The 20,627-nt window shown below is 40.3% G+C and overlaps 3 protein-coding genes across 4 annotated transcripts; all 3 read right to left on the bottom strand.

Moving 5' to 3' along the window:
- Positions 1-1,201: 1,201 nt before the first annotated feature.
- trim35-12 (tripartite motif containing 35-12) lies at positions 1,202-6,164 on the bottom strand. Its single transcript, XM_042005626.1, has 6 exons — positions 5,540-6,164; positions 5,269-5,364; positions 4,383-4,613; positions 4,269-4,291; positions 4,044-4,162; positions 1,202-3,904 (listed from the first exon to the last, which is right to left on the bottom strand). The coding sequence occupies exons 1-6, from the start codon at positions 6,071-6,073 to the stop codon at positions 3,345-3,347; spliced, it is 1,563 nt and encodes a 520-aa protein (XP_041861560.1). The 5' UTR covers positions 6,074-6,164; the 3' UTR covers positions 1,202-3,344.
- A 563-nt stretch (positions 6,165-6,727) lies between these two features.
- On the bottom strand, positions 6,728-10,951 carry gipc1 (GIPC PDZ domain containing family, member 1). Of its 2 annotated transcripts, none has more exons than XM_042006021.1 (7): positions 10,673-10,951; positions 9,696-10,235; positions 9,417-9,602; positions 9,087-9,267; positions 8,591-8,703; positions 8,420-8,501; positions 6,728-8,337 (listed from the first exon to the last, which is right to left on the bottom strand). In XM_042006021.1, exons 2-7 carry the CDS (start codon positions 9,993-9,995, stop codon positions 8,186-8,188), a joined length of 1,014 nt encoding a protein of 337 aa, XP_041861955.1. In that variant the 5' UTR covers positions 9,996-10,235; positions 10,673-10,951; the 3' UTR covers positions 6,728-8,185. The 2 variants fall into 2 exon arrangements, with proteins under 2 accessions (XP_041861955.1, XP_041861965.1); XM_042006031.1 differs by having other exon boundaries at positions 10,796-10,951.
- Positions 10,952-12,386: 1,435 nt separating this feature from the next.
- On the bottom strand, positions 12,387-15,618 carry dnajb1a (DnaJ heat shock protein family (Hsp40) member B1a). Its single transcript, XM_042006046.1, has 3 exons — positions 15,105-15,618; positions 13,879-14,447; positions 12,387-13,780 (listed from the first exon to the last, which is right to left on the bottom strand). The coding sequence occupies exons 1-3, from the start codon at positions 15,313-15,315 to the stop codon at positions 13,550-13,552; spliced, it is 1,011 nt and encodes a 336-aa protein (XP_041861980.1). The 5' UTR covers positions 15,316-15,618; the 3' UTR covers positions 12,387-13,549.
- Between the last annotated feature and the right edge of the window lie 5,009 nt (positions 15,619-20,627).

Raw genomic sequence — 20,627 nt, 5'->3', positions numbered from 1 at the left:
AGAGTCTCACTTATTATCTGTATTTACTTAGCAAATTTTGTACTTTAGAACTTGTATATATGAATAAAGTTATAGAAGAAGCAAAGGTAACACTTTACAATACTGGACACAAAATTTGCTTCATTACTAGGGAACGCCTTAGGGGCGAATCAGAAACTAATGGGTAGTTAACCAGTACCTACGGGTGCCCACAAAGACCAGGCTCATTAGGACACTACCTGTCCAGTACCTACTACTTTTATGGCATTTTTTCTATACTGAAAATAACAATTTGATCTCTTTCTAACCAAAGGTATTATTCCTATGTTAGATACCTTTTTTATCATAAGTATCATGACTTTATGCATATAGCTATCTAACATGTGCAAACCATTCAAAATTGATAACAACTGCAGAACAAGAGACAGTATTTATTAAACAAACTGTACCTTAAAGTTAGACACACACACACATGCAAGCATTTCCCCCCAATATATGGAAACTATCGTTTCACATTTTTATACTTGTTAAATTTGTAAATGACTATTTTTTGGGGTGTTTTGATCATGTTCATTCTGAATGTTAAAACTGAAGAGTCAATTTTTCAAAAGTGATGTGTTTGATTTACTGTTCAGGGATATTTCTATTGAAATACATATTCTGAAGATTAATAAAACAGTTGGTAGAGTCCTGACTAATTACAGGTGAGAACTTTGATAGTGGTCATGGGTGGAATGGCAACCATTAAAAGGTTAGAAAAGAAAAAAGTTTCTTTGAGTGGTCAACATGACTAGAAAAGTGCTATACAAGTACAGTATATTTACCAAAGAGTACTTTTAATGGAGGAGAAAGCCACCTCTATAAATTATTGACCATATTGAGGGGAAAAATTATTATTACCACAAATTCATCCTTGGTGCTTAATTTCAGCCATTCCAAAAGTAGCTCTAGTGAGCTCTATTGAGAACGGGCTGTTTCTGTGTCTAAAATTTTAAATGTTCATGAGTGGTGCCTATTCACGCCCCTCTCTGGGAGAGGATCTGGCTTTCGCTGGCGCCTGCACTCTGATTTTAGAGGGCAGGCTCAGCTAGCTGGGGGCGGGTGGTATCCACTGCCGGAGGGAGTGGTTATTTCCCTTCTTGAGGTCACAAAGGGAAAGATCTCAGACTCACCTGTTGGAGCACATATTCACTAAAAAGTGGAGGAAGCAAGTGAGAGAGGTGACAGAATGTTCTCATTTTTAGGCCTCATACACAGGCTATGAGGACACACACGACTGTTAGAAATCATTTAGAAAGTGAGTTTTGAATAATATGGGACCTTTAAGTGCCCTTTAGCAAATGATCATGAAAGTTCACAAGTAGGTACTGGTCAGGTACTGATTAGTTTATGATGTGTTCCTCAGTAAGTACTCGGTATGATGTTTAACTTTACATAAAGGTAAACAATATAATAAATAATGACGAGTCAGTGATTACGTAATGACTTCTTACTTACTAAGTTATGAGCAAGTAAAGAGGACACAGCAGTACAAGAATATTAAAGTGGTACTACTTTTCATCCTTACAACGTTTTCCAAAAGAGAGATCATTAACCACTAGTAAACAGGGTTTTGACATAATGAGCTGTTCACTCACTGGGTCAGAGTTAATCCAGTACTCATATGAAGAATTTCTTATGTTCCCCTGATAACTAACCAGTAGTTCCCCAATAAGCCTGGTCTTTGTGGGCACCAGTAAGTACTAGTTAACTACCCATTAGTACCCTATTTGCCCCTAAGGCGTTCCCTAGTAACAAAGCAAATTTTGTGTCCAGTATTGTAAAGTGTTACTGAAGCAAAACCCCATGCACTGATAAAAGTAAAAAGAAATATATGGGAGTCTTCTTATCTTTTGAATGATAAAAGTATTTTCTCTGAATTTAAAAAATTACAAACACTAATAAAGAAGCATCCTCACATCATTTCTCTCACCTGTCTGGATAAGAGCGCTTCATTGTCTCAAAATCTCCATCCTGCTCCCGTGTCTTGGCACAAACCAGCCTCACCTCGATGAATAGCTCAGTGTTTTGATACGTTTTCATCTGATATCCATCACTGTCTGCGGCTGATGCGTCTCTTTGTCAAGACAACTCTGACCTTTGTTGCATAAACCAGTGCACCCAGCAGGTGGACTCTCACGTGGGAACAGGAGGTCTCCACCTGCTGGTTAACAAGTTCCCAGTCACTGGCACTCAGCAGAACACCAGTCCTGACAGCATGCAGAACACAATGTCAAGGGCCTTGTGAACATGACTGTAAGGGTGGCGCGTTAAATGTCACACTGCTTCTAAATCACTAAGATTGTACATGGCATTTACAAAAACAAAAAAAAAAGCTTCATTTTTTTCTTTTGCTGATTTTCTTCCCTCCAGTTTCTAGTTGCATCCTCCAAGCGAGGAACAACCTGCAACACTTCATGTATAATCCTCAATTGTGCATTTACTGTTCTTTTTACCTGTTCATTACTTTTTTTAGCCACTCTTCTTTAGTGTTTAAAAAAGATCCTGTTTTTCAATGCAACACCCTAGCTGACTACACACTGACATGGGTGGAGGAGAGGTTAGTCAGCAACTTTCCGCCGCCCTCCACAGTACCTCCATATAAAGGATGCAATGAAACAATGTAGAGGAAGACGAGTCTGCTCTCAAAGTTTATTAATGGTAGAAGTAGAATAGCAACATCAGGATGTATGATTTTTACATATTCTTGTAATAGCCGGGTGTCCATGTGATCTATGTGTGGTTTCTGACAACAGGAGACACACACATGTAGAAAGATTCTGGTTATGAAATATTATTCTGTATATGACTTTCTTGCAAGGGAACCCCAGTGACCACATCTATCATCCACATCTGAAACAAAGAGTAGCAAACCCATTGCGTAATTTCTAATCGTGTATGTTTATATTTTGTTCAGAAGTTGTTGTTTTGTTTTGTTTTTCATTTAAAAAAAATTTTCTTAATTATTTTAATATGAGCAAACCTGGGCATGTGTGAATATAGCTGTGAAATCAGTAAACTGGTTTTTGCTTATGGAAACAGGAGTGAAGTCAATTCTGCGTTTGTGTGCATTTTTGGCCACTAGGGGGAGATTGAAGCTCATGATTGGGTGCTGGCTTCCCAGATTGGGAGGCAGAATGGAGCTTTCTCTGATGGCAGAGGTGTCATTTACTGCTTTAAACAGCCACTTGTTGCTTATAGGTTTTTAGTCAATCACTTAACGAATCCAAGTCAAATAAAGAAATCAGTCCTGTAATTATTTCACTTGTTTCATGTTCATTTTACACACAAACGTGAAGAGATATGTTGTTTCTACTCAAGCCAGATCACCAGGTTGCACTGTTCCACACAGCAACCTTAGCAGGGCAGATTTTAAGAGGCTTTGGGTTGTTTCCATCAATGTTGGTTCCAGGGCAGAAAAAGGGGTACATCTTTTCAGTGAAGAAGTCAGTAAAGGTGTAGATGGGTGTCATGCTCACAGGATTGGAGAAGGCCACCTCCCCTGACTCGTAGTCCAGTTGCACCCTGACCCGACTCAGCTGCCCTTCCAAATGTAGGGTGGTGCTAGGCCTCGTCATGGCCGAGTACTCACCCTCGGAATGTGAGATCATCCAAAAGCCGCCCTCGGGGCAGCCAGAGATGCGGCCTTTCCTGTCGATGGACCCCTTGACCACCCCTAACATCCAGTCCACCTTGTCACCCACCTCCACCTCCCAGGCGTGGCGCCCTGAAGTAAAGCCCTCTGATCCCAGCACGAACACAAAGTGGCCGAAACGCTCAGGATTGTCCGGCAGCTGCTTCAGGGATCCACTGTTAGCTACACAGGTCAGGTCTGAGGAGAGCGACAGCCAGGAGTAGGCAGTGTTTGGGTCTAGAGTGATGGGGGCTGAAAGAAGGAAAAATATAGAAGATTACTTAGGAATTACAGTAAATGAATCTTCTACTACTTATTATTAGACATGTTGTTTCAACTAAACTGAACTGCTCCACATGTAACTCATTAAAACCTGAGTGAGAGTACTTACTGTACTGAACCAGTTCCACCATCTTCTCCCACACATGGTACTTAAGAGAACTGACATACTTGGCTACGTTTATAAGAGCGCCTGATACTTTCTCTTGATCCTTGTGAGTGATCTGCACTCTGTATGACAAACGGAGATTTAAAAAAAAAAAGAAGGGCAGAATAAGTAGTAACATGAAGCTGAGCTGATAAAGTAGAAAATGAGGAAAGAAAATAAAACACCCACCTTTTCTTTGTGTTGGTGTAATTCTAAAAGAACATGACAAAGAATTTTTCACAATGTGATGTATGATGAGATGTACTCAAAAAATAAAATTTTCAAAACGTAAAAACCACTCACCTGAAGGAACAAAACATCACTGGATGCAGTTTCATTCTCAATGGTGATAACAGCATGGGAGAAGATGAGGATGTCTCTGCTGATGCTCTCAGACTTCTTTCTCATCAGCTCTTTCTTCTCCTCATCCTCCCGTTGCAAGGCAGTCAGACGTGCTTCTTCCTCTTTCTGTAGAAACTCACGAAGCTGTTCGAACTCCTCTCTGATTTGCTTCTCAGTGGCCTGAATTTGGTTCTAGCACACATGGAAATCCACATCATCATGTGTTTTGTGGATTGCATCACAAGGGGTGCTTCGGCTTCGGGGCAGAGGGACTTTTGCCATAAGCTACTTGATTCCTCCACACATGTAGGAAGAGTCTGGTTGATACTGCAGGCAAAAAGTCAGCTGAAGCTTACAAAGTTTCCAATTCAGTAGGCTCAAGATTGAGCACTTTCATGCCAATGCTACACCTGTATTGGCTTCTCCAAGCAGTGACCTCCAGCAGCTCTGAAGCACATATGAAATAGGGCTTGAAGGCTAGTACTGTATCAGAAGATAAGGGCAGCATCCACAGTTATGCAGATTTGTGAATAGCTGAACCAAAAGGCAGACTTGCTAGAAACAGCTGTTTCCCCAGCATAATTTCTGCATCATGTGTTTCCTTCTGTGTATGAACCAGATTACTTTTACCATGCTCTGATACATAAAACTTTCTTTTTCACAACTATGCGGTTGACAGTTTTTTCATATGTTTTGTACAAAACATTTCATCCAATCTAAGAACTTAAAAACAAAGTACACTGTCTTTCTAACATGTTGGCTGACAGACATGTTTACATACTAACAAGAGTAGGGCTCAACTTCAGTCACGCCAGCTTTCATGCTGGTCTTCTGTGTTTATTGATACCTTGATGTGCACAGTTGTGTCATCACACTCCTGCTTGGCTTCGTAAAGGTGACGCAGGGTTTTCTTGAGAGGAATCAGCTCTTTCTGCAGCTCTGCCTGAGGAGCAAAAATAGAGAAATTGAATGTTTCCACATCTTTTTAACATCACAAAACTGCTTAATTTCTCATTTTGAACAACTACTTATTGTCAGTGTCAAGAGGAACAACTTTTCTGAGCTCAAAACTGATGGGAGTATAATGTTTAAACCCTTCAGACACAAGGGTGCTTTACCTTGAGATCCTGGGCTCCTTCTTCCAGGGGACAAACTCTGTGTCCCTGGTGCTTCTTGGAGGTGTGGCACACACAGCAAAGGACTTCAAAGTCATCCAGACAGAAGAGTTTGAGAACTTCACTGTGTGTGACACACTTCTCCTCCACCACCTTCAATTCCACCCCCGTCCTGCCGGCTCCCGTCCCAGCTGTTCTCCACTCCTGCTCGCTCAGGAAGGTGTCGGCCACATTCTTCAGGGCCAGGCTGACTCTGGGCTCCGTCAGAGAGCACTTCCTCCTGCAGATAGGACACTCACGTCTGGCTTTCTTCTTGTTCCAGAACTGCTGAAGACAGGCCCGGCAGAAGCTGTGGCTGCACTTCAGCACCACAGGCTCCTTGAATATCTCACAGCAGACCGAACAAGACAGCTCCTCTTCTAGCGTGTAGCCTGAGCGGGAGGAAACAGACCGCGGTCGAAGAGATGACACTGCCCTGGGAATCTGGAGTAGGGAAGGTTTTCCTGGCTGGGAGGAAGCTCGGGGCCGCAATGCCATGGTTCCTGTAGCTGTAGCTGTTTGTAGCCTGTTAGGAAGAAGAAGTGCTCTACTGCAAGTCCAGAAAGTAATCTGGGCACACTTTATGTGCAACCAGGGTTATAGATCAACAAAGACTTGAAGAACTGGTTTACTTCTCTTCTAGTAAATAAAGGGCACACTCCTGCACATTTTTCTTCACTGGAAAAAAAGGTGCTGTTGAGTTCATATGAACTCAGTTTATACTCTAAACATACTGCTGTTGCATGTTGTGTTGACCTGGTTTGTAGTCCTTCAGTTTGCCACCTTCCTGATTGAGGCCTGTAAGTGACCCCAGCAAGGTTGAGCAGCACTATCAAGTTAACTGAGGTGGATCTTATTACATTACCTCTGACAGCCAATGACACCCAGTGATTTTACTGTCTGGTTAAATGTCATATATATTTCAGGAGGACACAGGAGTGAGAAGAAACACAAACATTAGGGGATGGTTTCTGTGAATGTTGGAAAACATTCCAGGCTCTCATAGCAGTGCCCACTTTTCTAAAAAAAAAAAAAAGAGCAAAATTGGTGAAATTGTTGGACAATTTCAAATAGCGCAGTTTGTCAAACTGGTCCTCTCTTAAATCTGCAAGGCAGTCAAGAGACCAAACAGAAGGAAAACTACACTGTGGATGTTATTATTGCAATATATTTGGACATGGACATCAGTGTAATACAAAGCCAAAATAACGTCTTCTCCATGTTACAGTGTTTGAGCATCAGTTTCGTTACATCACCCATATAGATATTCATTAACTCTGAGGAATGAAACAAAACTACAAAATAGATTCATACATTTGGTTATACTGAAAAGGTTAACACCATAACTTTTTTTTTAAAGACATGTGTTTACCTGAACTGAATAATTGGTGCAACATTACCTGCTGATTTATTTCCCACAACCACAAGTGACTGAAGCACAAAGGAAGTTACTATTTCTGTCTGCTCCAAGTCCTCAACACCACACATCAGACCAACAAAACATACAGAAACAACAAAAAAAAAAATAAAAATGAAGGCATTTTGTTTTGTTTTTTTAAACACAACTACTCCAATACATTACATTTTCTTCTTTAATACTGCTCCGTTATAAAGTTGCAACACCGGATGGATATTTTTCATCTGTTACACAAATCGTATTTTAAAATAGACATCACATCACCTTATATAAAAAGACACTAGCTATAAAAAAAAAAAAAAAAAGTCAATGCAGTCCACAAACAGGGAAACCAATCAGTTTCTTACACTCATGTACTGACTTTCAGTAACAGCAACCTAACACTGATTTTCTTTTAACACTGTAGAATCTATGAAAGACAGGAATGTGCAGCTGCCTGCACAGATAACATCATTACAACATGGTGTGTTAATAGTGAAAAACCACTGATCTTTTCAGTCCAGAGCTACAGTTTACTATCATCCCTCTGCAACAGCTTTCAGTTTGACTTAAAAATAAACTAAGAAAAAGAACATAAAACCAGCAGAATTCGTTATGTAGTAATAAAAACATAACAGCACATGCTTGTTAAACTGATCCATAACAGTAACATCAAGTGGTTCACGATGACACTGTACTTCAGGGAGGCCTACTACTGTGCAAAAACTCACCAGCCAGGAGAGATACAGTGCAATCTATGTTCACCTCTGTTGATGGTTTACAGTGCAGTTCAACAGTGCAATGTGTGGGGGGGGGGTAAAAAAAAAAATAAGACTTCTTTTGTTTAATGTCAAGGATCTTGTCATGGTTCATTTCTCCCATTTCAAATAGTTTGTAGTGTACTTGTTCCGCTGCCAGCAACAACAACAACATGCAGGTTGATGTGATGCAGTCGAAGGAAAAGCTCATCAGCGTGCTTGACATTTCTGGAAAATAGCTGGAAGACAAATAAAAGCACTTTGGAAGTCACCTTCCTCTCCGTGGAACTGGAACATCCACTCGGTCTCCCAAAAGGGTAGAAATACACAAAAATAGAAGGAGTGTACACTGGAATAAAAACAAACTCATGATGGTAGTGTTCTGTTTTGTAGTAGTGCTAAACACTGTGGGTGTAACACACACATGGGGTCGCTCTGCCCCATTAGCTTCTGTGGTTACACCCGCCCAACTTTAGCATCTCCGATGGCGCCCCAGACGTCGAAAACAAACTCATCTGGGAAGGCAAAGTCTCCCAGGGTTTCATCTAAAGCTTCAGCAAACTCATCTGGGTTCTTTTTGTCTTTTCCCAATTCCACCATGGTGGCCGCTGGGGAAACAGGGAGGACATTTAATTAACAAGAAACTGAAAATTACTCTCCACTAGAGCCAATAAATCACGATGAACTTACCAAGCTCGCTGTCTCTTATTCCCATATAGCTCTCCAGCAGGTCATCCACCTTCTCAATGGCCTTTTCCTCAAATGCTGAAGGCTGGAAGGAGAAAACCCAACAAGCATAGTGAAGCAACAGAAATACATGTTCCAGAAACCATAAAAACCTGTTATTAGTCCAGTGCTCACCAGTTCCTCGACTGTGGCAGGACCTTTAGAGCGCAGACGAAGGGTTCCTCTGCCAGTCCCCAGCTGAACCCCTGATGCAGACCTGGAACCTCCAGACCTCTGGCTAATCATATCTATTCAAAACAAGTCAACGGTGATCAGTGAAATCCTCCACACCATGCAGAATTCTATAAAGTCTGACTATACAGCTGTGATGGTAGAGCGTCACGCCTTGTCACACTTTGGCCCACACTGCTGACTTCCAGTTATTAATGCCTCCACTTCAAGTCAGTCAATATAGCTTGATTGATTTTATATGATCCTTTTTTAAAGCTGCTTCATGACAAAACTGTCTTCAAATAAGGCTTTTACTTCAGCCCTTTTAGTTAACCTTAAATAACCAACTATAAGTTTGAGAGCAAGCAAACAAAAATATGATATAATTTTATGACCAGGAAGTGATAGCACGAATGTCAAAATAAAACCTATACTGAAAACATCCCTCTCTCACACCTACCGAAGGCTTTGAGAGGCTCCACCAGCTTGATGGTAAACTCCTTTCCTTTGGGAAGTTCCTTCAGCATTTTGGCAACTTCATAGTGTCGACAGCCTATAAGACGATGGCCATTGATCGACTCGATCATGTCACCCACGTTGATGACCTGGATTTGATGGATGATGCTCCCCTCGCGAATCCTCTGAAAAGTAGTGAACTATCCAGTTAATCGTTTCTTCTCAGTTACAAATCAATGTCATTTTAAGGGGCAGAAAACAGTACAAAATATCTTCCAGAGTTATACATTTACCAGTGAATGCTTGAGTCAAAAGATATTTAGACTTTCCTCACCTTGATGAAAGCATAGCCAGCTCCATTATCAGTGATTGTCAACCCTAGAGCATCTTCTCCTTTGAATATTTCTATTTCCTTCTTCTGGCCTTTAATGTGGGCAAAAATAAAGTCCTCCAGGCCAATCTGACCTCCTAAGAGTTTATCCATGTCCACTTTGTGAGTGTTTAGTGTGCAAAACATAACCTTTAGAGGAAAACGTAACAGTCAAGCTCAACACATTAAACTGAGGCAAACCTGCATGTTCACACTGCCTTCACTGTGAGCAGGGTCACTCACCTCTGATGGTGGTATCCCAAAAGCCTCTCCAATCTTGGCATAAAGCTCTCGCACGTTACTAAAACCCTCTATGCGGCCCGTGGGGCTGCCATGTGCAAGCTGAGTGTGGAAGATGAGCCGAGGTCGCATGCTGTTAGGTGGGGGAGGAAGACCTTCAGAGGCAGCACCTTCCCCGAGTCCAACTACTGCTCCATCCAGGCCTTCCATACCTGCCACATTGAGGCCTGCACGGATGGGCTCTGCTTCCTCATTCTCAACTAATGGAGAGGCCTTCTTTCTTCTTCCTAATCCCAGAGGCATAATAAAAAGGAATGGAAGCTGCTGTGGGGAGTTAGGCTTCAATCCCAGACAACATACACCTGTTCAGCTAAATCAGCTGCAGGTCTGTTGGGTTTTTATATCACAGTGATCAAGTAGTTCTCTAGAACAGCTGAAAAGCTGTCTCAACCAGGCAGTGTATGGATTTAAAAATCCACACATTAGAACAGCTCACATAGCTGGATGTGTCAAATCCAGCAGTCTGAGGAAGAAGGTTTTACACTGCAAAACAGAAACACACACAATCACTATTTGGAGAAGAAATTGTATCACAATGACAATAAAGCAGTCTGGACATAGTGAGTTATTACCATGTATACAAAGATAGTAAAGGTCGGCTGCTTTGAATTCTACAATAAAGTGTCTTATTTTAGCAATTAACACTGTTAACATTGCTCATTATACGCGGTAACGACTTATTATAGCGTAGATAATTAATACATCAGACAAAGCTAATATTAGCTGCTAGCTGTCTTTCACTTGAAACATCACATTGACAACTCCCAACCAGCAACGCGGCTAACTAATAAAAACGCAAGCTAAATCAGTAACAGGAAATCCATGTCGTTTGCTGTTTGCCATTACTGAGGAACTGGCGTTAATTAGCATGATCGTTTAAGATGAGAAACAAGAAAACATGGCAGGCCAGTCATTCTCACCAAAGCAGGAGTTTCAGCCAACTACCGTTAGCCCTTCCTGTTAGCTTAGCTTTGCTAACGTTGCTGATGTTTGCTATCGGAAAACAGTATTACGACAGCAATGGAAGTTCAGTGTCTTCACACCTCCGCTTTTGACTTGCAGATGGAGCTGGTCCGATCAGATTGGCAGGTAATTACAGCGTGTGAGCGCGCGCGTGTGTGTTTGTGTGTGTGTCGGTATGCTGTTGTAAAATTAGCTTTGTGCCAGCCCAGCAGGGGTGGAACAGTGACGCCTTCAGGTATCCTCGTAAACACAAATTTCCACTGAATCGACAGACTTGCAAAGTTAAATAAGGAACTCAAAGGACGCACTAAATTTCAGATGTCATCTGCTCTTTAAAAAAATTGGAAACATTAGTCACAAATCAGCCACTTCAGCAATATATTTGTGCTTTATCAATATATGCGTGTGTACTAAGATCGATCGTTTCATAAGCTAACGGGTTGACATAAGATACCTACTGCAAATGTGACGTTTCTGTTTTACGTCAATAAGAGTTATATTACTATATTTGACTTAGTGTTTGCAAATAATTATCGTTGATATATATATATATATATATATATATATATATATATATATATATATATATTTATAAAAGGGATAGTTTCCCCTAAAACTTAATCACGAACCTCGACTTCAAGTATATATTGAACATGTGTATTTTGAAAGTTTTAAAGGGAAATGTCAAGTTTCTGTCCAATTTAACAAATTATATTGGCCACTTCAGGACAGAAAAATACGTGTTCATACATCATAGTAGACCGTTGTAGACCGTTATACCGTACGCTTACAGGTGATTTAAAACGTCGGCCTGGAAAGCATCGTAACTGCAAGGAGAGAAAAAAAAATCTGCTGAGTTTTGAGCTTTTAACCATTATTGCGGTTTCACTGCCCTCTGGCGGTCACCTGTAGTAATTGCAACGGTATTCGTGTCAAGGCAGACACAATTAAATAAAATAATTCCCATCAAATCATTAAATAGCTTTCTCTGTGTCGTAAGAATTTGTTGTTGAAACGACAAGCATCAAGTTAGATACCATAACGAATAATGTAGTGAACGCCCTCAAAATAATGTCTGCAATAAAACACAACGAAATCTAAATGTTTCAAATACAACCCTAAAAAGGATTTGTAGAAAGCTTATGTAGTTATCAGAGGTTCTTCTGCCCTCTGGCGGACAGTATGACAAATTGCAACTGCTAAGGTCAACAACTACACGGTAAACACAATATATATATATATATTTATGTGTGTGTGTGTGTGTGTGTTAAATAACTCCACTAATCACTCAATCAAGTTTAAGGTCAGTGTCTTGATTACTGTAAATGCAGTAACATGCAAGACAAAATATTGTGATGGTACTTCCGTTTAATTCTTTTAAAATAATACCAGCAATCTACTTAAAAAGAAATTAAGCAAAATAAACTATTTGCTTTCTTATTTACACTACAAAGTCTTCTTTTCACATTCAAGTTATCAATAACAAAAGAAAAAACAAGAATTACTGAAACTACAATGTATTAATCATACCATTTTAGTGATGCTTTCAGGAACTCATGCTTGCATTTAATCTATAAAGACAAAAATGTCCCATTTTCTAAGAGGACTGTTGCTCAGACATCCTTAAGAAATTAAACACAGAGCCTTAACTGATGAAAGTAAGCTTCCAGGTCTGTTTGTACATTTCTTTAATGTGAAAATGTAGATCACAGGACAGGAAAGGACGGAAAAAAAATCATGTTAAAATATAGTGAAAGCTGTATTGTTAAAATCAAAAGCTGAAAATATTTTCCCCACATGGTAGTCTCTGTATTACTTTACCAAAACCCCCAAATTTGCATCAAGTTGTTTAAAAACAAAAAAAAAAAGAAAAGAAATAAACACACCGGCTCTTGATTCAGTTTGGACAGCGACAGTAACACATTCAAGAACGTAGTTTTCAAATACATATGATATGAAAAATATCACACATACTTCATACTTTAACAGGGTACAAATTAAGTCTTCATGGTTATCACACACACGGCAGGATACACAACTGTGATACTCACAGATGAAGACGTTTCATTTACATGGGGGCAGTGGTTTGGCACAAAATATCTTCCAATACATATTTCACATATGTAAAAAGTGCACATTTCACCCACTGAAATTCTGTCAAATAGCACCGGTCAGGTAGAAAGGTTTTTCATTTTAAACCAATAAAATTTCTGTGATCGACTGGATGTTTGTTTTGGGGCCAGGAGACCAGGACCCTCAACCTTCTAAGAGGATGCATGAATATTTTTGCAACACAGTGTGGGACTTATTAAGATTAATCTAGTGTCAGCACATCTAGATCATAACCAGGTATCATGTCAGCCTTGTGTAGACTTCTGCCACTTTTTTTTCTGCCAGTTAATGACACTGTGACATCATAAGCAAGTAGTAATTATTGATGACACATTTTAACACAAAAAAAGGAAAAAGAAATGTAATGTTGATCATTTAAATGAGATGCTGACACCTGTAATGTTTACATCTCTCAGGATCCACTCAATGTTTGTTCTATTCAGCTACAGCTACATTCAAGCATTCATCGATGCACCTGAGGTACTGCAGCTGGCCGCATGTTATATTAAAGCACGCCCACAAACCAAATCTTCACTTGCAGGATTCATTTTCTAAGTGGTCCAATTTCAAAACCTTCCTAAAACACCTTTGTGTTTATGTGGTTTGATGACAATTAAAATTAAACCCTTCAGGAAATAAAAAAAAAAAAAAAACTATATATGTATAATGACCAAATAAATGTGATGCACACAGCAGAGCTTGAATACTGTTAGATTTTGGGGTCACATGGGAAGAATTTGCTCAAGCGCATCGCGTGTGTTTTGGCCCAAGTTCTCAGGAAATTTAACACTAAAATCCAAGATCATGTCGCCTCTCTTCCCAGGGTACTTTGAGAGAGGTAGGCCTTCTCCAGCGATGCGCTTCTTCGTCCCAGGTTTAACAACGTCTCTGGAGGTTACAGAGATGGTCCGGCCATCCAGAGTGGGAGCGCTGACTGTGCATCCACATAAAGCCTGGAGACAAACACAAGAGGAGAGGAAAAGAAGGTAAATATTAGCAAGACAAATATTTTGTTTCTGTTAGAGGAAATTATGTCTGAGATTTAACTTACGTCTTTAAGAGATATTTTTGCAGGATAAATTATATCTGAGCCCTCTCTTCTAAAGATAGGGTGAGGTTTGTCTTTGACCACAAACACCACATCTGCAGGAATGTTGGTGGGAGTTTCATCCCCCTCCCTGGGAAAAGTGATTTTTGTGCCCTCCTTCCAGCCACGTTTGATGTCCACTGTTAAAATCTTGTCTTCGCTGCGAATGGTGCAGCCGTCAGGATTCAGTCTCTTGCGAGAAATCTTCATTTTTTTGGTGCAACCTGAGAAAACCTCTTCAAGGCTCACCTTCAACTCGTGCACCACCGGCGGGTCCTTCTTTTTCTCGTGTCCTCTGTGAAGGCCTCCTGGGTACGATTTAAAGGACCTGTGAAACCCACCCATTCCTCCCATGCCAAATGGATAGAAGGGATTATTGATATCCATATCATCCTCCACATTATGCGAGAATAAGTGATCAAATGGGCTGCGGCCTCCAAAGAACTCTGCGAAAATGGCATGAGGGTCCCCGTTGAAGGTGTAGTTGAAACTTGGACCGTTGTGTCCTCCAGCATCAGCTGAGCCCTTTAATCCTGTTGAGAGAAAAAGACATGGACCAACATCAAAGGTCTGTAAGCAAACCTCAGAGGGAAAACTGTTAGTCAGGTTAGAGTCTTGCTCACCAGTACCAGTGGACCGATCTACTAATGTATAGTAATAATCATCAACACTATATAAACTGCCAGTTTCAACAATAACAGTAGCCTGATCATGAAAAATCCCATTACTGGAAAGACTACTAATCTTTGCAAAAGTAACCACGAGTTCGCATTGAAAACAGGTGTCACAACAGCTTTTTCCCGCCTATACGTCACGTATACTGGTCCTGCTGTGCCTATACAAATATATGCAGCAGCATCGAAGCCATAAGGTATAAATCTGTGTATTTTTGACTTGCTAATCCAAAATTATAATCTGAAACAGCGAGTGTCAGGAGAGGTTACAGCTCGCCGTTTCCAGCAGGTTCTCCAGCTACACCTATTGTATACACACATCCAGTATGCGAACACCAGTGCAGAAAGATGCTAGAAACCTCAACGAGCAAATGCAAATATGAGCATGTGCATTAGATTTGACAGAATCTGAAAGTTACATGGTGTCCTGGTTTGCTGATTGTTACATGATGGATAAGCTTACATAAGGGCGCAGACTACAAAGCTACATGTAAGTTTGGTGACGAGGTCAGGTACCTTCTTCTCCAAAGCGATCGTAAATGTCCTTTTTTTTGGCATCACTGAGGACGTCATATGCTTCGGCGATCTCCTTAAATTTGTCTTCAGCTCCGACAGACTCGTTTTTATCCGGATGGAAGCGCAGCGCTTGTTTTCTGTACGCCTTTTTTATCTCATCTTCGGACGCACCTTTGGCTATTCCTAGCACATTATAGTAATCTTTACCCATTACAATGACCAGTCAGCTCCTTCGACTTTATAAAAACATTGTCAACTACGACTAAGCATCCTGTATGTCATAGGTGTTGGTCAAGTTGCTCCGCCGCAGCTTCACTTCTGCCCTCAATAATGTTGTGACAGCTTGCGGCCAAGTTTCTGCTCTGAAGGCGACGAAAATGTCATTCAATGTGGACAAAACAGCATAAAATTCCGTTCTGTTTGTAACGATGCGTGTTAGAGTTGCTGCCGCGCTGGACAGAAGCCGGCCAAGGAAACTTCTGGAAGAAGCTGGTGCGTCTACGTGAATGTGGGTCGACGCTGCGGGGCCAAGAAAATTCACTCCCAACTGTTTCCGGTTTTGCTCTAACCGCTGTTTACACCCGGAAGTGGGAACATATGTATTCGGATGCAACACGGTAAGCAAACGTATTGTATTTATTTAAGCTGGTTTATTTTGATTTTTGAAACAGAACATATTTCAAACTATTAAACGAATATTTTTAAATAATTTCCCAAAATATTGCACTTCTTTTCCGTTAGGGGCGGGGTTTGTGAGACTAGGTGTTCACCATATGCACACTTAGCGCTAAATTAGTTATTCATACATGTATCGGCTAAATTAACACGTGTTTATTAACGTATATTCATAAACACGTGTTTATAAACATATTTCCGCGTGTTTACATATAAACCAAATCAGCATTTGGTTCTCCCAAAGTTGTGCAAAAATAAAAAAAATAATGTTTAGATAATTGTGTACCCATGGTAGATTGGAGCAGAACATTCCTTAAACTAAAACCTCAACCACACACATTAAGAAGACTTGCACACAACTTTCTAGAACTGGCTCAGAGTTTAACTGGTTTCAGAGCTGGAAAATAGAGGTTCTACTATCACACCCCAGATAACAAATTTAGGCTCTGTTAATGTTTTCTGATCTTTTGCTTATGTACAGTTTGCTACAGTTGGAGTCTTCACCAGGGGTGGGCCCAGAAAAGGCAGGGGCACTTTTCTAGATAAGAGAAAAGGGTGGCACATGCAAATGGAACCTGAAACTTGATTTTTAGAAATAATTAACTAAAATAGCTAAAGTTGTCATCTAATGCAAAAAGTAATGCTAAATTTGTAAAAGCAAACAGCTAGTGATAGTTTTTTCATTTTTAATTGATTACTCATGGCAATCATGCAAATAAAATGGATTCAACAGCCCATGAAGTTCTGCACAATAACTCATTAATGTCAGCCAGGTGTGTTGGAGCATTGGAAACATAAAAAACCTGCAGGACCGCAGCCCTTGTGGGACCAAATTAAATAGCTCTCCAGGGCCACAATCCTGCAGGTTTTCGATGTGTCCCTGCTCCAAAACCAGCTGACTCAAATGGATGAGTCATTGTGTAAAACCTAATAGGCTGTTAGATCTATTTAATTTAAGTCAGGTGTGTTGAAGCAGAAAACATTGAAAACCTGCAGGACAGCGGCCCTGGAGGACCGACTTTGGACACCCCTGATGTAGAACAACATATAAAAGTACATAACATGCTGCATTCACTGGCACTTGGACATCTGAGGTTTCTCCAAGTAAAGATCAGTGCACACTAAATATTTGTTAGAATTGGATTCTTTTCTTGAAGTGGCAAACAGAGGGCCACTTAGACTCTTAAGAATGGCCCGTTGGTTGTGAGGATTAGAAATGGACTGAGGTGTGATTTTAAAACACTCTTGATTTTAGAATTTAGCACCAAGCAACAAAGAATACAAAATGGTGTCTAAAGTGACACATGTGTCCGAACGTCCACCCTACTTCCTAACCCCTCGTTCACTACATAAGGCTGCACTATATAGTACACTACATAGTGCACTCACTCTCTTGGTGATTCGGACAAGAAGCTGCCTATTTTTTCCTCCCTGCAGACCACGTGACTACTAGCTGTCACCACGGCAACCATAACGGCATCAAGGTGTCATTCCAAATCCAATCCAAAGTTGTGTGTAAATATTTTTATTTTTATTCGTTATGTTGTATTTTATTCTTTGTTGCATATCCATTCAATAAAAAATGTTTTTTCGCCTCCTTGCCCCATGTTGAGCTTCTGCCCACAATGCATTATGGTCTGTATTGACCCGTCTAGTGACCATCGATGCTCACTACTTTTCAAGCTGCATTGTGCGTAATTTTGAGTGCCGTATTTTTATTTCTCTGCACATTTGGACACCCCTACAAAATGGCTTGACCCCTATATAGGGCACTATGTAGGGAGTAGGGTGCACATTTGGACACAGCCATAATCACAGCTTTACATTTTCTATAAGGGTCAGAATTTTTCAGCTGGTTATCCAGTCTCAAAGAACATCATACAAATGGCAGCTGTATCTGTGTTAAAGGTATTTTTCTGTGGATGAACGGAGAACAATCTTCCCAGAAGAAACAGAGAAACTTAAAAAGAAAAGATGAGCAAACATACAAACAGCGCCAAGTTGAGAAAATTAAAAAATAAATGCAAAAATAAATGCAAACATGAATATAAAGCATTGTGTAACAAAATTAAGACAAAATAAATTTTGTTTAGTACTTATATAACTGAAGATTAAATCAAATAACCTACTGTAATTAAATCTTTCTCTTTTAGGCAAAATATGATGCATTTTCACGTTGCTAATTTCAAACCTCAACAATGGCTGACAGGGTTCGGGTTGGTTGTAACATTTCAAAAGTGTTACAACCATTCCCCCACATAAAGCTAAGAATAATTTCTTGCTTTTATTCCTTTCAAAGCATCTCTAGGCTGTGGAAAAAGAAAAGAGAGAGAGAGGTGCTTGCTAATGTTTTAAATAAAACATCTTAGAAATGCTGAAAGCCAACACTTAAGACACTGAGACCTCAGATGACAAAAACCTTTGAGCTTTATGGAGTCATTTATTCAATTCAAAGCAAAGGAAGTGTGGACAAAATCTGCTACATGCAGTCTTTGGGCCCACCAAACCTGCAAATTATTGCACACACACACACACACACATATATATGCATATATGAATGCATTTGCATTATGGCCAATTGAGAGACTTGCATTGCATTGAAGATGTGTACTGCAATCTGTATTGCATCTTTTTAATGGTTTTGACTTTGTTTTTGCTTATTTTGTATAACTGTTAAAACTTTTCCCACTATGTGTTAAACCCACTCCAGTAGTTGGGTAGATTGTAACAAGAAATTAAGAACTGTAGCTCTAAAATGAGCGAGTTACGGGTGCTGAGGCAAAAAGTGGTACAACTATACCCGGTCTACCTTATTTGTTTATACTGTGGAATACAAATGTTAGATTTAAGTAAATAAATACTGTTTATAGGGTTAGTTTACAAGCATCTAGTGATGGATGAGAAGATTGAAGTATTATGTACACGACATGTCAAAGCACAGCACTTAGCTGTAGGCCGAAATACAGTGTGTGCAGAATTATTAGGCAAATGAGTATTTTGATCACATCATCCTCTTTATGCATGTTGTTCTACTCCAACCGGTACAGGCTTGAACGCCTACTACCAATTAAGCATATCAGGTGATGTGCATCTCTGTAATGAGAAGGGGTGTGGTCTAATGACATCAACACCCTATATCCGGTGTGCATAATTATTAGGCAACTTCCATTTCTTTGGCAAAATGGGTCAGAAGAGAGATTTGACGGACTCTGAAAAGTCAAAAATAGTGAGCTGTCTTGCAGAGGGATGCAGCACTCTTAAAATTGCCAAGCTTTTGAGGCGCGATCATCGAACAATCAAGCGTTTCATTCAAAATAGTCAACAGGGTCGCAAGAAGTGTGTTGAAAAAACAAGGCGCAAAATAACTGCCCATGAACTGAGGAAAATCAAGTGTGAAGCTGCCAAGATGCTATTGGCCACCAGTTTTGCCATATTTCAGAGCTGCAACATCACTGGAGTGCCAAGAAGCACAAAGTGTGCAAGACTCAGGGACATGGCCAAGGTAAGGAAGGCTGAAAAACGACCACCACTGAACAAGACACACAAGATAAAACGTCAAGACTGGGCCAAGAAATATCATAAGACTGATTTTTCTAAGGTTTTATGGACTGATGAAATGAGAGTGAGTCTTGATGGGCCAGATGGATGGGCCCGTGGCTGGATCAGTACAGGGCAGAGAGCTCCACTCCGACTCAGACGCCAGCAAGGTGGAGGTGGGATACTGGTATGGGCTGGTATCATCAAAGATGAGCTTGTGGGACCTTTCTGGGTTGAGGATGGAGTTAAGCTCAACTCCCAGTCCTACTGCCAATTTCTGGAAGACACCTTCTTCAAGCAGTGGTACAGGAAGAAGTCAGCATCGTTCAAGAAAAACATGATTTTCATGCAGGACAATGCTCCATCACACGCATCCAAGTACTCCACTGCGTGGCTGGCCAGAAAAGGTCTAAAAGAAGAAAAAATAATGACATGGCCTCCTTGTTCACTTGATCTTAACCCCATAGAGAACCTGTGGTCCCTCATGAAATGTGAGATCTACAGGGAGGGAAAACGGTACACCTCTCTGAACAGTGTCTGGGAGGCTGTGGTTGCTGCTGCACGCAATGTTGATCATGAACAGATCAAGACACTGACAGAATCTATGGATGGCAGGCTTTTGAGTGTCCTCGCAAAGAAAGGTGGTTATATTGGTCACTGATTTGTTTTTGTTTTGTTTTTGAATGCCAGAAATGTATATTTGTAAATTTTGAGTTGTTATATTGGTTTCCCTGGTGAAAATAAATAAGTGAAATGGGTATATATTTGGTTTTTGTTAGGTTGCCTAATAATTATGCACAGTAATAGTCACCTGCACACACAGAAATATCCTCCTAAGATACTAAAACTAAAAAAGCCCCACTCCAACTTCCAAAAATATTCAGCTTTGATATTTATGAGTCTTTTGTGTTCATTGTGAACATAGTAGTTGTTCTATAATAAAATTAATCCTCAAAAATACAACTTGCCTAATAATTCTGCACACCCTGTAGTTTAGTCATTTGTTGTTTCAGGGTTATTACACAAGGGCTCTAATGATGTAGCTAAATTATCCTCCTGTGTTTGACAGGGTGTTAAAAGAAACTTTGCTTGATTTAGACTGCAAAGTTTCACTGATTATGCAGTACTCTGCTGTGCCGACCAGACAAGTTGAAGTAATTTCATGCTGGGCTGGAGGGGTCAGCAATGATTTCCCTGCCCAATGCCTGATTCAGGAGAAGTACAAGTGCCAGTAGTAACAGGCTAGTGGGCAGCAAGATTTTTTGCACTTATCAGGATTACATTCACCAACATTTGTAGTAAAATCTAAAG

This window comes from Melanotaenia boesemani, chromosome 2 (genome assembly GCF_017639745.1).
Source record: "Melanotaenia boesemani isolate fMelBoe1 chromosome 2, fMelBoe1.pri, whole genome shotgun sequence".
Taxonomy (NCBI): Eukaryota; Metazoa; Chordata; class Actinopteri; order Atheriniformes; family Melanotaeniidae; genus Melanotaenia; species Melanotaenia boesemani.
This window is presented reverse-complemented; position numbering and strand designations above follow the sequence as displayed.